Raw genomic sequence first — 14,938 nt, forward strand, 5'->3', positions numbered from 1 at the left:
TTAGGTGTTTAGTTCATTAAGTGGGTTAAATTAAGGTAATTTGGACAATTAGCTCCCGACCTCTGAATTGGACTCTTTCGTCATCCCAGTTGCGTAGGAGGTCGTCCCAGAGGAGTTGGTAGAATTGCCAATCCAAGGACGATTTGTCCTCCCAGGCATTGAGGATGTACTGCTCGTAGAGTTTCATGACCTCTCCTTGCACCAGACACCCTCTCCCTTGGAACGTAAGGCTTCTTCGAAGTGCTCGAATGCGATTGGCTGCGGACCATCTGAAAATGACACTTTTTGTCCGTTTTGGTCAATGTTCGTGTCTCGTGTCATAGTCGACGAAAATACAAACAAACAGGTTATATATGAGTTTGAGACCAAGAATGGTGTAACTCGACCTGTCCGATTCAAATTCGAATAAAAATTTTTTACTTCATGCAATGTTTTATTTCTGTGCCGTCTTCAAGTATGCCCCAGTACTTCCTTTTCGATATTACATGAACTTCGGTGAAAATTTTGTCCAATTTGAATTGACCCATCTTTTCACCGACCATGCCCATTTCAATGAGTTTGTTATAGCCTTCTTCGTTCGTCATGAGTGCATCGATGTTCTCATAGTAAACCACAACTTTCGATTTGACTTCGGAGAAGAATTTGTTGTAGTTGTCAAGGACTGCCTTTGCGAACTGAGGGTAAGACAATGTTCGACAATAGGTTTTAATGTGGTTACTAAGCCACTTTGACCTTGAGTGAATTCGTACTTCAAAAAACAAAAGGAGAAAACCTTTCAACAAAGTTGTCGACCTTCTCATAATGTTTACTCTTCATCTCTTGAGGTTTCTTAATGGAATATCCCCATGTCGAATTCATAAGCAATTTGAGTGTCATTGCAAGTTTGGGGTTTGAAGCTTTCCTAATATCATACAGTTGTTGTATGACTTTTCCAACTGTATAGTTCCTTCCTGGGAACTCACCGTCTTCGTTTGGAATTCCAGTTGGAATATATTGGACGAACCTCATGTATGCAGCGTTAAGGTCGACATAGTATATCTTTTCATCTGAGTCGAACTTGTCGCATCCAATCGGACCAGTTCGTGGAAATTCAAGTGAGTCTCTTATCTTCTGAGAAACTTCTCCTGTTATCTCATAAACATCGTCGAAGCAACCTGTTTCATATAAAACCTTCTGACCTAACTCAGAAGCTCTCCAATACAATTTGACGTCAATTGGATGTCTCAATGGAAGTTTGTTTATAGCATCTTGAAGTTCTTGCAACCTCATTGGAAGTTCTTCTGGTTCAGGTTGGTATCCGAACAATCCAACTCCTTTTGGAATTGTGTACTTCTTTTGTACTAGAACTTTGTCTGGAACAACTTTTGGTCTTGCTAACAGTGAAAAGTTTGTTTCGTCTTTTGGTACAAAAGTTTCTGTCAGCTTGTCATCTGGAATTGGTTCCAACAAACCTTTCTCGAAAAGAATGTTTACAGCTCTGACAATGTTGCACTTGCCTTTTCCGAACAATGGTTTGTAAGACTTTCGTTCAACATGAAGTGGTTGTGGACAATTACAATCTTCAACCATGGTAAGTCTTTGTCAACAACATAGTCGTCATGTGAAGAACCTTTCTCAGTCGGAATGTTGACTCGGATATTCACATTTGCCAACGGTGCAACTTTTGCCAATTGACCTCTGAGAATGTACCTTGTCTTCACACATGACTCAAGATACTTCATCTTCTCATCTGTAACAAGACCAGAGTTCCTGAGACATGTAAGAATACAAGGTTCATTGACAATTGTTTCAATTGAATTGTAAATTCCATACCTTGTCAAGTCAATGTCAGACTTATTTCTGAACGGGAAGTATCCAGCATGTTGTCTGACTGCTTGAGGGTTAGGTTGATACCATTCGAACTTCACGCTTACAATTCCTTCAATTGCATTCAAAATGTCTGAGTCGGAGTCAACCATTTGTTCTCTCTTTGTAGTCTTGAAAGCGTCAAGAAGCATTGCAGCTGTTGTGACATTGCCATGCGCATAGTATATATGACCGTCCAAATCTGTTATGGTCAATCTGAGATTGTATCCTTTCTTATTTCCATCTTGAATTGCAGCAAGTACTCCCATGAAGCCTTCTTTGTTCTTTCCTTCGTCAAAGTTTACTGTAAAGGTTCGACCAGATGTAATTTGACTTCTAACTTCACGGTACTTTTCATATGCATATCTTGTTCTTTCCATGGGAGCATGTGCGTCTTCACCTTTTCCTTTTTTCCTTCTCAAAGGATGCAATTGTTCGTCATGTTTCCAGTAGAATCTGGCAAAGCCGTCGTGTCCTTCAACTTGAGGCTCAGTAACATCGAAAGGTATGTCCATAAGACGTTCTTCTTCTAACCTCTCTAATCTGTTTGGATAATTTGCGCGTGCTGTTTCTAAGTCCATTTCATAGCGAAGACCAGACAATTTGTCATAGACTTTTATGGGTCTTCCCTTCCTATATTTAAACTTCTTTGAAACTTTCCAACCATATCTTTCTAACTCTGCTTTTATTCTAGCAGATTTTCTATCCATTCTATATGGGGGCATTTTTATAAAAATAAAAAATGTTTTTTTCTTTACTTTACGTAACCGCCTGCTGCCATAAGTCTTTGACGCCAACCCATACCAGCTAATGAAGGTTGACTTGGTTTAGTTTGGAAACTAAACTTTGGTTTTGGTTTATCTTCAGTTTTTGGTTTCTCTTCTTCTATCGGTTTTTCGTCACTTTTCGGTTCCTCTGACTTACCTCACCTGCAGGAACAGTTGTGTCGTCAACATCTTCATAAATATCATATGCCATTTGTTTTTTTTTCCTTTCAACTTTTTGTGTTTGTTGTAAAGTTTAGAATATTTCGACTCTAAGTCAATGAGATGTTCTATAATGAACTGTTGGTCAGTGAAGTAAACTTTTCCATCTGTTGTCTCGAAAGCTCCTTCAGACTTCAATATTTTATTTGTGAGAGTCTGTTTTTTTGAGATACTAGCCGTTCCATTTCTATGAAAAGTGACTTTGTAGTTAGGTTTGTATTTCCAGACTCTGGCACTTCTATTATTGAATTTTCTCTTCATCTGTAATTCTTTGACAGGTTTTGACAATGGTTCTGAACTTTTTGTTTGTGGTGTCAAATCTACCGTTTCAACTTCTTCGGTCATTTCATCTCAGTAAAAAATTTTAGTTTGGTTTGTTTTCAACTGGTTGTTTAGGTTTTTTAAGTCGGTCTAAAACTTCCTGAGGTATAGGAAGAACTTGACAAACACGTTGTGTAACTGCTGGAAGTCGACAAATCCATCTTGAACCCATTTGTCTCAATGCTGTATTGTTCATTTCATCCCAGTAAAAAATTTTACATTCCCCACGTTTGAGGCGGTTGAGTTGGTTGTTGTTTACCCACTTGTGCATGGTTATATCCTCTGTTAAAGAATCTTTCACCTTGGTCCATATAGTGCCCTGCTTGGTTATAGTAGTCATTTGCTTTGTTATAGTAGTTTCCTGCTTGTCTTCCTACATTGTCCATCCATCCTTGAACTTTTCCTCTTGTTTCAGGATTTGGAATAAGATTTGCTGCATCTCGTGCTACATCCCAACCTTCTGTACAGTTTGTATAATAGGTTGTGCTTTCTCTTTAAGTATACCTAATGTACTCAAAATCTTCCTTCCAACTCCAAATACACCTCTGGCTATTGTTCCCACTGCGGGCAAAAATCTGGATGCAACTCCTGCTAATGCGCCAAATAAACCCATTTCTTATGGGTTAAAAAATGACGAATCCAAACAAGGACCCCTATGTTTCTAAAGCGACAAAGAAAGCACTCATGATAAAAATCTTTAGTTCAACACCAAATGCTTGGTTTATGGATATCTTGGAAAACATTCCGAGAGTTAGAACAGATGGACCACCATACTGGCTAATATTTGTCGGTCAAAACACAAGATACTGTGAAGCCATACCATTATGGTCCAAAAATATTTTTAGATGTGAAAACTGCTTTGACAATATTCGTTGACAAATACCATCCAACAAAACTGACATCTGACTGTGAACGTTCTTTCAAATCAGACGATATTAAAAACTATCTGCGTTCAAAAAATGTAAACCAATATTTCATTGTCGACCAAAACCATTCTGCTCTTGGTGTCATTGACAGTTGTATAAAATCTTAAGAGACTTAAACCAACCACAAGGTGGTGAGGTAGATGAAATGTCATATGACGACAAGTATAGACACTTCTCCATGGCAAAGATGAGACAAGTTTTAAATATTTACAATAGCCGTAAACAAAAAGGTTTGGGAAACCACTCCCCCGAAGAAATGAAAAACAACCCCGACTTAGAGAAAGACTTTATATTTAACAATTTAGTCAAAAGAGACAAACAAGAAAGAATGCCAGGCTTCAAACTTAAAGAAAGGTGACAAAGTAAAAAATAGAAATACCTAAACGCGACCCATATGAAAATACTATTGACTATGACAACAATGGGAACTCGACAGGTACTCACATTCGTGTTCGTAAAATAGAAGAAAGTATACAAGAGAATATTATGAAGTTTTAGGCAAACATGGCAAAATGTACACACTGCAAGCAGAAGATAAAACTACTATTGTCAGACCTCGTTTCAAACTTGTCAAAGTTCAAGGTGGTATACTTTCAAAGACAGTTCCTAAACAAATATAAGACAACTCCTGACGAATATGCTAAAGAAGTTGAAAATGACGACTAAGCATTTCTATACCATGCGTAAACTGTCATGTAAGGTGGCATGTAGTCTTTACTCTGTCCCGTTGTTTGCGTATACCCTGAAACGCGATGTGTATGGCTTCCTCCTACCTCAGTGTTACTCAGTAACAATTTATAGCAAACTTAACGTCCTCTTTAACATCATATCCTTTACCTTTTGTCATTCCTGACCAATCCCAAAATCTATGACTATGCAAACCTGCTTCAGATGTAGTTAAACTTACGTAGTGACTGTGCGCAGGTAAATTTGCACCTGAAATCGTTTTACTTCCACCTGTTTCCTTTGAAGAGTTTGCACAATACAAAAACCTGTCGACTATTTGAGTCCAAGTTCCGAGACCAAGTACTACTTCTGGTCTGGTAGAGTTCATTGACGTGTAAATAGAACCTATAGGATATAGTGTTTGAAGTATTTCTGTCTTTAACGTTTGAAGCTCTGTTTTGTCAGTTTTATCATATAAATCTTGAGCAGTGAATTTAACTTTGTTTCATCCTCCATGACATAGACATTCTACATCTAATGTATCTCATCGTTGTTATGTCTTCTTCCGATGTTAAACCTTGTGGAAAGTTAGGAGGTTTCCAATCTAATACATCCCCACCAGCTCCTTCAACCGTTCCTTCAATATTTTCTATACCAACAGTTGCGAAGAAATCGTGTGTATGTCCAACGTCACTTTTCTTGTTTAAGGTTTCTTGTAAGTTTGTAATATCAGATATGGTATGTGTATGAGTCTTTTAGAATATTCTTTGTCAGCTCTTGTCACTTCACTTGACATTTTATTGTCAACATATGTTTTATCTGCTTTGTCATCTAACATTGCTGGTAGTTCATCTACGTCATAGATGTTATGGTATGATGTTTTTGTGGGTATGTTCTATCTGTCCATGCGAGAATATAGTCTCTTGTTGCATCTACATATTCTTTGTCAGCTTTGTTGTCAATATCTGCTTTCAAAAGAAGTTCATTTATAGGTTTCTCGTTTAAAGTTCCTTTTGTTGGATTTATACAGACAGTATGGTTCTTATTGTCTTGAAACAGAAACTCATCTGTCATTGGGTTTAATGTCAGTTTTAAGTTTCCTTCTTTCAATGACTCAGATATCTTAGAATAGTTTGAAAAGTTTGTTGTGTTCTTATTTAGAGCTTGCATAATGAGTTGTCGGTTGTGTTGTATTTCTCTCATAGACGCTGTTTCATTTGACATTTTTATTCTAGATAAAATATGCTTCCAATAGAAAAAGAAAATTCAAGAGTTGCTACAACTAAACCATTAGATGAACTTTTTACTAATGTCGGTCAAAAGTTTGAGACAGAGACCGTAAAGCATGAAGGCTATCGTTTTGACTACCCGTTAAGATGGTTAAGAGACCCATCTGTCACAAAAGCTATTGGCTTTCGTAGAATGAAGTTTGTGTCTGTAGAAGATAAAAGTTTTCCATTTATTGTAAGGTTTCATATAGATTATATATCTGAAGGGAAACGAAAAATGTGGGAAGAAATTGAGCTAATACAAGTTGACCTTTCATCTTCTCTACAGACTGCGTTAAAAAATATAGAAGATAAAATAAATTCATGTTATGCAAAATATGCTGATGAATATGCAAATACCGAGAGCACACTTTATGTGAGAATTGTATATGACAAACAAAATTCACAAGTGTCATTTCAAATCTACGAAGACAATCCAAAGAAAGACGAACAAATATATACAGAATTCACTGCAATGTCATGGTATTATTTGCAAAGAATGTTAAATCAGAAAGTCGAACTTCCTTTAGCAAATATTTACAGTCGATATGCAAGAGATGAACCATATTTATTTAAAGATGTTTTCGACCCAGCTGCTATTATTGTTCATGCTTCATTTTCTGGCGCTCAAAACTCTTTCTTATGCTTGGCAAATGACTTTTACGAAAAACCTACAAAGCTATATGAACCACCAAGTGGAAGTATTTCAGACTTTCAAGTATGGTTTACTACAGATGGAAGAAAGAGAATAATTCCATTATACCATGCGTTTTACTTAGAACTTAGTTTCATATACAACTACTATCGAACGGTAAAAATATAATTTTTTAATACGGTTGAGGTGTTGGATTTGGTTGCCAACTAGACTGTGGTGCAGGTTCAGGCTGTTGTATAACAGGAGCTTGTTCTTCTGGTTCAGGGTCTTTAGGTATAATACCAACAAACTGACCTACTCTTTTACCAATATTTTTGACTCCGTTCCAAATTCCTCTTCCTACGGTTTTTATTCCATTCCATATACCTCTTCCAACATTTCGAAAGAAGTTTCCAATACTACTGAAGAAACCCATTTTACTATATGTAAAAATCTAATGTCCGCCTAGTCTCTTACGTTTCCTGTTGAGTTCCATAGCATTCTTTAACTGGAGCTCATACATTCTGTTTCTCCTCTGGTAGAAAACATATTCTGGGTCAACTCCTGTGTTCGCGTCATCTGCATAAAGTTGTTTATATCCCACTTCAGGGTTTGTATAAAACTCTTTCCATCTCATATTTGCATACCATGGTGGCAAACCTAACGCAGCGTCATTTGACATGGCAGTTTGCATTTGTACATCTGTTGGCACTTGACCATAGTTTGCCATTGCAGTTTGTATTCTAACTTCATTTGGAATATTCTCTGGGTTTGGTTGTCCAGGTTGCTGTGCATTCGCTAAGTTCTGTGCGTCCATTTAATATTAGATAAAAATATCTCTTACGAGTACATATACTGAACATTTGCAGGCATTGGTTCATCTTCATATTCTCTATATCTTTCTGCCACGTCAAATAAGTAAATGACACAATGGAAAAAACCTAAAACAAGTAGTCCTATTTCAAACCACATTTACTTACTAGTAAAATTTCTTTGTTATGACACTTTCTCCAGTTTATAGGACCTCTCTCATATTCTATCTTATCGTATCTAAACTCATAGTCATGTATGTCCTCTAACCATCTCATGACACTTTCCAAACCACTTTTATCGGATGTAAAGTAAAAGCATGGATGGTTATGTAAAACGTCTAAAGTTTCTAAAGAGTCTCTCAAAGTCCAGTCTACTTGGTATTGAAAATCCCATGTGTTATAGAACGGCGGGTCTACTATAAAGAAAACATTTTCCTTGTCTTTATATTTTTCATACAACTCTGTCCAATGACATCTCACAAACTCTATACCCTCAATATATTTTTCTATGTCCTCTTTGAAAACATTTGTATAGTTGAGATATAAAACTTTTGACATAAGTGTTTCAATGTCATGAACTCTTATAGCACCACTATATAATAGTCTAGCAGATATACTATCCCAGTCTATATATTCTGCTTTTTTCAAAACCTCTCTCACAATATTTTTCTTATCTAATGGTATACGTTCCATCTTACCTATAGGTATCTTTTCTTTTAACTCTTTCAATATTTTGTTAGTGTCTGGAATATGTTTGAGACGGTTCATATAGTTGTCGAAGTCATTGCATATAATCTTTGAGTCAGGAAATACAGTATGGCACAAATGGGATATATAGAAACTTCCACCGAACAAATCTACAAATGTTAGACCATTCGGTAGTTTCTTAAGTTCTCTCAATAGAATATCTTTACATCTACTCTTATTTCCAAAGAAGGGTAACGGTGGTTTTGTAAAATTCATTTATATATAATAATAAAAATGTTTTTTCCTGAAAAGTGACAGAAAAGTGACAAAACATGTACGAAGAAGTCTTGAAAATTCAAGAGGGTAGAAAAGAGGTTAGAAAAGAGGTTATATCTAACCTTCTACCCTAAACATTATTTTTGTCTGATTTTACGAAGAAGTCTTGACAAAACATGAAAACATATATAATTTGTGAAAAGCTCCTGGAAGACCCGTATATAAGAACTTCATTTATACTAAACATCTTCAGGGCTAGAAGGGGCGCAGCCCCTGGAAGCCCCAATACTTTTTTTTTTTTTTTTTTTTTTTTTTTCAACAATTCCTTCGCAAACAGCGGGAAACTTTGTCCGAATAGTTTAACATTCGGACAAAGTTTCCCAACTTTCAAGCCGAAATTCGCGGATACCATTCACCAACTAGCTCTTGCTATGATGGTTATTAAAAATCAAGATCTATATTAAATTCAAAATCTATTCAAAGTCACTAATGTTCGATTTCGGAGTGTCAAATTACTGTACTACAGTTGCTGCTTCTTCTGCAACTTGCGTATCTCTGTAACGAAGAAAAAAAATATGTAAATGTTTTAAAAAGTAAGTGTTTATTCTTATTAATCTGACTGAGCTTAGTAAGAAGATGTAATCGATATTGTTAATTTGTGTTAAAAATTAGATTTTATTTTCGATTTTAAAATATTACCGAATTAATTTCTTTGATTGGCTCTCCTCTCGCGGAAATGTTGAAGAGAAATCCTCAAATCCTTAATTTCTCCATCAACTTTCCAAAGGGGTTCTTTGGTGGTATCATATTTTTCGCTGATATCATAAAATTTGTTTGGTGTAAACCAGGTATGTATTTCTGGATTTTTTGGTAACTGTGTATGTGGTGTTGCGTTATAATTTTCGATTAAATTTTGAATTTGACCCCAAGCTACCTCATCAACTTGAATATTCTGCCAAAATCTTTCGATTTTGCCATTCATGTAAGTTATACCACTCATTTGAAAATTATAAGTTTTGAAAAAAACCGTAAATCATTATTGAATCTAAAAATATTTATGTACAAAAAGTCGGTATATATTCTATAATTATTTAAAATAATGAAAAAGTTGATTTGTGAATCATTGAAATATTAATGCTGTTATATATATATCAGATGATATAAGATGATTTTTTTAAATAAAAAATAAAATTTAATTTTTTAATTGTTAAAATAAGAATAGTAAGCTTGACAAGTAATTTAAGTTTTTGCTTTGTAAAGTTATTTGGTTGGCAAATGCATTGTGTCACTTTTTGTTTGAGTTCACTTTCCGTAATTTGTCTTATGATAGTAGTTCCATCGTCTGCAGAAACAAAAGTAGGTTTGTTTCCATATTGGTTAGGTTCTGAATGAACTTTAAACAATGTTTCATTTCTATATGTTTTGTTGAAATTTAACCTTTTATTTTCACCGAGTTCATCCAAAGATTGAACGTTATATGCTCGTAAGTAAAAAGGATTGTTGTATTTGTGTACATTATCTTTCAGTACTTCCATTCTATGCTGGATATTTTCATCTGATGTTGGAGTCTTTTGTATGTCGGCGAACATTTTTCGATATTCTTCTACTATGTCAGCTGAATTTTTCTTAGACTCTTGGAAAGATTCCATATTCTCCGCATACTCTTGTTGAGGGTCAAGATTTTTCGGCTGTTCCAAATCTTCATCTAGTTCTGTGAAGTTAGTTTCCAAAGGAGGGATTTGTTCGTTTCCTTCAGGCTCTTCTAGCTGTTGTTGCTGAACTATTTCTTCCATGTCTGGTTGTATCTGAACTTCTTCCTGTGGAGTTTCTTGTACCTCATCTGCTGGCATTTCATATATTCCGAGACCGTTTTTAAAAAGTTCCCTATCTAAGTCATCCGGACTCATAAACCTTTCTTCTTTCGTTCCGTCTCTATTTTTTACGCGTTTCATGAAGAGAGTTGAATTATCGTTTAGCTCTGACACCAAATATCTTGGAGTAAATTCAGTCATGTCATTTGGATGATATGCTATTAAATCATATCCCTTAGCGAGCTTGTATTTTCCAGGTTTGAAATTATATCCCATTTGGTGCTGAACCATAAAGCTAAATAGGTTCGGGTCAGTATTTCCTTCCTTGAACTTTCTAATAGCTTCTTTATATCTGTCACTAAAGTCAAGAGTATCTGGGTAACCATAGTCTTCCTTAAGCATTTTTAAGAATTCTTGGTTTCCTTGTTCTCTACTTCTTTTATGTCCTTGCTCTGTTTGTGGTTGTGGTGCTGGATTTTGAACTGTTGGTTGTGGTGCAGTGTTTTGAACTGTTGGTTGTGGTGCAGTGTTTTGAACTGTTGGTTGTGGTGCAGTGTTTTGAACTGTTGGTTGTGGTGCAGTGTTTTGAACTGTTGGTTGTTGTGTTGGTTTTGGTGCATGCCTGTGTCTGTGTCCATGTGACGATGTAAATGTTTTAGGTAGTCCTGGTGCAGGTGCTTCTCTTGGAGGGTTTGGTGGTATATAAGTTCCACTAGCTAGTATATAAGTTCCACCAGCTGGTATATAAGTTCCACCAGCTGGCACATATGTTCCATCTGCAGCATAATGTCCTACCTGACTTTTCGTTTTTAAGAAAGCATTTACTAGGTCTGTTTTGGTCTGTTGTAACTCTTTTTCTTGACTTTCCACAACAGTTGCTCTAACGGCGTCATAGGCACTTTGAACTGCCTGTCTCGTTGCTGCATCTGTTATTTTCGTCATATTTTGTGCTACTTCTCTTAACTCTTTGTCGAAACCTTCAGACTTCAGTTTCTTTCCAGATGAGAAGTCGTTCACTAGTTTCACCTTACTATGAAGAGCTTCGAAGGCGTTCTTAAAGTCAGCATTCATTAAAGCTTCATTTGAACTGTCTTCATCCGCTTGTATTTTTGTCCTTATTGACCCTATAAGTTGGGCTGCTTTAGCGTTGGCTTGGGCATCTAACCAGTCATTATTAGCTTTTATATATTCTGCGCTTTTCATTGCCTTTTGCATGGCTGCGTCGTTATTTTTACTTTCTTGTGCTAAGTTTTCATACTGTACGGTTTGGTTTTGCAACTGTAAAAGTTTTTCTGCCTTTACATTTGCTTCAACTTCTTTTTTATACTCATCGCTATCCATATATGTCTTCAGGGCTTTTTGTTTTATTTCTTCATCTTTCAGTACTTTATATTGAGTAGTATGGTTTTTCAAATTTATAACATCTTGTTCCATTTTTGCTACTTCTGCTGCTTTTTCTGACACTTTTTTCGCATATTCCTCTGTACTTAGTTCTTTCAGTTGTTCTTCTTTCTTCTTTTTCTCTACGTTTAACTCATTGAGTTTCTTTGTGTGTCTGTCATATTCTAGTTTCTTTTCGTTTTCACTTATTTGTTTCTGTATGTCTATGTTTGACTTTTTGACATCTGTTATTTGATTTTTGAGTGAACTCAAATTCATTTGACTTTGAGGGTTATAAGCTGTTCCGTCTGCAGCTCCACCATAGCCTGCCATTTTCGCTAAAAGTGCCGCTCTTAAACCTCCACTCTGTGCACCAATAACTCGGTTTAAAAGCATAGGGTTGCTTGACATTTGTTGCAACATAGTGGGGTCATTCATAATTTGTTGTTGCAACTGTTGTTGTGGTGTCAGTTTTACTATTGGATGTTTCAATGCTCTCTTCCTCTTACGTATATTCTTACGTAGCTTACGTGGCATTTTAAGTGAAGTTAAAAAGCGGTTTTTGACAGATGTTTATATGACACTATTTGTTCAGCACAAAAAACTACTCGGTCAAAGTGTTGTCAGTTTTGTAAAATAACCGTCTTATCTCCGTGCCTATGACGATGAAATCATGAAAATTCAAGAGGTGAGAAAACAGGTGAAAAAACGGGTGAGATCTCACCTCTTCACCTAAACATTATTTTTGTCTGATTTTACGAAGAAGTTTTGACAAAACATTTACGAAGAAGTCTTGACAAAACATGTACGATGAAATCATGAAAATTCATGAGGGTAGAAAAGAGGTTAGAAAACAGGTTAGATCTAACCTTCTACCCTAAACTTTATTTTTGTCTGATTTTACGAAGAAGTTTTGACAAAACATTTACGAAGAAGTCTTGACAAAACATGAAAACATATATAATTTGTGAAAAGTGACACATTATATAATGTTTTCGACCCAGAAGACTAACAATTTTCCGAATAAAAACTTCATTTATACTAAACTTTTTATGGGCTAGAGGGCGCAACGCGCCTGGAAGCCCTCCGAATATAAACTTCATTTATACTAAACATCAACAGGGCTAGAAGGCACGAAGTGCCTGGAAGCCCCACTACCTTTTTTTTTTTTTTTTTATTATATAATTTTTTTCATGCTACTTATAGGTTCAAAAATCTTATAATATAAAAATATTTTCAAATACAAAGAAAATATGTGTTTATTTCAAATTTGAAAATTAGATATCTTGTGGGGTCCACTTTCCTCCTCTGTAATCACCTGTAGGGTTATCCTTAGGAAATCTTTTTGCATTTCTTGCCTTGTTGATCTCTTTTCTTGTTTCTGGTGTAGCTTTCTTTTGATTTCTGGATTTATTTTTCTCATATTCAAGTTTTTGGAGTTCGCGGATTGAAGGAGATATTTGGTAATTATTGACACGATTGTATATTTCTTGTTTGCATTTCTCTCCTTCGTTTTTTTGTAAAATTGTAACAGCCGTACGCATTTCAAACGATTTTGCGTTGTTTCCTTTGGGACACTGAGTAAGCATTGAGTGATGTATTGATTCATTTTGTTGTGTTTGAGCATTAGGATCAATTTCTGGAATCAACTTTGCGGCATCATCTGTAAAACGTTGAAATTGCTTCGCTAAATCAGGTTTTGTAAGTGGCTGAAACACAGGATATTCTTTGTCTTTTTCGTGAAGGCAATTTTCATGCCTTCCGATAAAATGATTTAATGTATTCTTCCATAGAAAAATTTTTTTCGTTGTTTCAATTGGAAGCATGATAATAAAAGTGAACCACTTAATAACTTTCGAATATATCTGATGAAATACTTTTTCTTGGTGTTTTAATGGTCTTCCACGTTTCTTCGGCTCTTCTGCTTTAGATTTGATTGGGAATGCTGGCTGTGAATCACTTTCTTTCTGTTGATTAACAGTTTCTTTTCCTGCTGCTTCTTTATATCCACCATTTTCAAGCTTTTCGAAAGCTCTGCCAACTGCACGTACACAATGACGAGGATCAAGTGTAATTTTAGCATTCGGAGAATATTGCTGGATGATGGCTTTCGTTTTATTGTCATTGTCATGAACCACTGTGGAAACATTTGTAAAGTCAAAATTTGACATCATCCTCTTTGTACATTCTGTTTCCATCATGTTGGATGGGCCTTCAAAGTCTCCTCCAGAGCTCTTTTTTATAACAGTTGTTTCACCAACAACTTTTCCACGGTTGTCCATCATTAAACTTTGGCACGCTGTAGCATTTCTGCCAACATTATAATGCGAATCAGTGCTTAAAAATATCATAAGACAAATTACGGAAAGTGAACTCAAACAAAAAGTGACACAATGCATTTGCCAACCAAATAACTTTACAAAGCAAAAACTTAAATTACTTGTCAAGCTTACTATTCTTATTTTAACAATTAAAAAATTAAATTTTATTTTTTATTTAAAAAAATCATCTTATATCATCTGATATATATATAACAGCATTAATATTTCAATGATTCACAAATCAACTTTTTCATTATTTTAAATAATTATAGAATATATACCGACTTTTTGTACATAAATATTTTTAGATTCAATAATGATTTACGGTTTTTTTCAAAACTTATAATTTTCAAATGAGTGGTATAACTTACATGAATGGCAAAATCGAAAGATTTTGGCAGAATATTCAAGTTGATGAGGTAGCTTGGGGTCAAATTCAAAATTTAATCGAAAATTATAACGCAACACCACATACACAGTTACCAAAAAATCCAGAAATACATACCTGGTTTACACCAAACAAATTTTATGATATCAGCGAAAAATATGATACCACCAAAGAACCCCTTTGGAAAGTTGATGGAGAAATTAAGGATTTGAGGATTTCTCTTCAACATTTCCGCGAGAGGAGAGCCAATCAAAGAAATTAATTCGGTAATATTTTAAAATCGAAAATAAAATCTAATTTTTAACACAAATTAACAATATCGATTACATCTTCTTACTAAGCTCAGTCAGATTAATAAGAATAAACACTTACTTTTTAAAACATTTACATATTTTTTTTCTTCGTTACAGAGATACGCAAGTTGCAGAAGAAGCAGCAACTGTAGTACAGTAATTTGACACTCCGAAATCGAACATTAGTGACTTTGAATAGATTTTGAATTTAATATAGATCTTGATTTTTAATAACCATCATAGCAAGAGCTAGTTGGTGAATGGTATCCGCGAATTTCGGCTTGAAAGTTGGGAAACTTTGTCCGAATGTTAAACTATTCGGAC

The 14,938-nt window shown here is 35.2% G+C and overlaps 7 protein-coding genes and 4 pseudogenes across 11 annotated transcripts, besides 5 other annotated features; 2 read left to right on the top strand and 9 right to left on the bottom strand.

Annotated features, from left to right (window-relative positions):
* Positions 1-8,737: part of a mobile genetic element that runs on past the window's edge.
* On the bottom strand, positions 9-269 carry TVAGG3_1056830 (annotated as a pseudogene). The gene has a single exon. A coding segment is annotated over exon 1 (261 nt).
* Positions 1,615-2,555, bottom strand: TVAGG3_1056840 (annotated as a pseudogene). Its single transcript has one exon. A coding segment is annotated over exon 1 (941 nt).
* TVAGG3_1056850 lies at positions 3,783-4,744 on the top strand (annotated as a pseudogene). Its single transcript has one exon. A coding segment is annotated over exon 1 (962 nt).
* Positions 5,987-6,835, top strand: TVAGG3_1056860 (uncharacterized protein; the record flags this gene model as incomplete). The annotated part of the gene is made up of 1 exon (XM_051255890.1): positions 5,987-6,835. One exon carries the CDS (start codon positions 5,987-5,989, stop codon positions 6,833-6,835), a length of 849 nt encoding a protein of 282 aa, XP_051081464.1.
* TVAGG3_1056870 (serine threonine-protein phosphatase family) lies at positions 6,840-7,082 on the bottom strand (the record flags this gene model as incomplete). The annotated part of the gene is made up of 1 exon (XM_051255891.1): positions 6,840-7,082. The coding sequence occupies one exon, from the start codon at positions 7,080-7,082 to the stop codon at positions 6,840-6,842; it is 243 nt and encodes an 80-aa protein (XP_051081465.1).
* On the bottom strand, positions 7,101-7,463 carry TVAGG3_1056880 (uncharacterized protein; the record flags this gene model as incomplete). The annotated part of the gene is made up of 1 exon (XM_051255892.1): positions 7,101-7,463. The coding sequence occupies one exon, from the start codon at positions 7,461-7,463 to the stop codon at positions 7,101-7,103; it is 363 nt and encodes a 120-aa protein (XP_051081466.1).
* Positions 7,603-8,421, bottom strand: TVAGG3_1056890 (phage tail repeat-like family; the record flags this gene model as incomplete). The annotated part of the gene is made up of 1 exon (XM_051255893.1): positions 7,603-8,421. The coding sequence occupies one exon, from the start codon at positions 8,419-8,421 to the stop codon at positions 7,603-7,605; it is 819 nt and encodes a 272-aa protein (XP_051081467.1).
* Position 8,738: 1 nt separating the features above from the next.
* Positions 8,739-8,812: a mobile genetic element.
* A 272-nt stretch (positions 8,813-9,084) lies between these two features.
* Positions 9,085-9,117: a mobile genetic element.
* A 7-nt stretch (positions 9,118-9,124) lies between these two features.
* Positions 9,125-9,421, bottom strand: TVAGG3_1056920 (uncharacterized protein; the record flags this gene model as incomplete). The annotated part of the gene is made up of 1 exon (XM_051255894.1): positions 9,125-9,421. The coding sequence occupies one exon, from the start codon at positions 9,419-9,421 to the stop codon at positions 9,125-9,127; it is 297 nt and encodes a 98-aa protein (XP_051081468.1).
* Positions 9,422-9,572: 151 nt separating this feature from the next.
* Positions 9,573-10,328, bottom strand: TVAGG3_1056930 (protein of unknown function, DUF4106 family; the record flags this gene model as incomplete). Its single annotated transcript, XM_051255895.1, has 1 exon — positions 9,573-10,328. The coding sequence occupies one exon, from the start codon at positions 10,326-10,328 to the stop codon at positions 9,573-9,575; it is 756 nt and encodes a 251-aa protein (XP_051081469.1).
* Positions 10,329-10,875: 547 nt separating this feature from the next.
* Positions 10,876-11,891, bottom strand: TVAGG3_1056940 (annotated as a pseudogene). Its single transcript has one exon. A coding segment is annotated over exon 1 (1,016 nt).
* A 998-nt stretch (positions 11,892-12,889) lies between these two features.
* Positions 12,890-13,963, bottom strand: TVAGG3_1056950 (IS204/IS1001/IS1096/IS116 transposases DDE domain-containing protein; the record flags this gene model as incomplete). Its single annotated transcript, XM_001293074.2, has 1 exon — positions 12,890-13,963. The coding sequence occupies one exon, from the start codon at positions 13,961-13,963 to the stop codon at positions 12,890-12,892; it is 1,074 nt and encodes a 357-aa protein (XP_001293075.2).
* A 627-nt stretch (positions 13,964-14,590) lies between these two features.
* Positions 14,591-14,623: a mobile genetic element.
* A 272-nt stretch (positions 14,624-14,895) lies between these two features.
* Positions 14,896-14,938: part of a mobile genetic element that runs on past the window's edge.

The sequence above is a fragment of the Trichomonas vaginalis genome, chromosome I (assembly GCF_026262505.1).
Source record: "Trichomonas vaginalis G3 chromosome I, whole genome shotgun sequence".
NCBI lineage: Eukaryota > Parabasalia > Trichomonadida > Trichomonadidae > Trichomonas > Trichomonas vaginalis.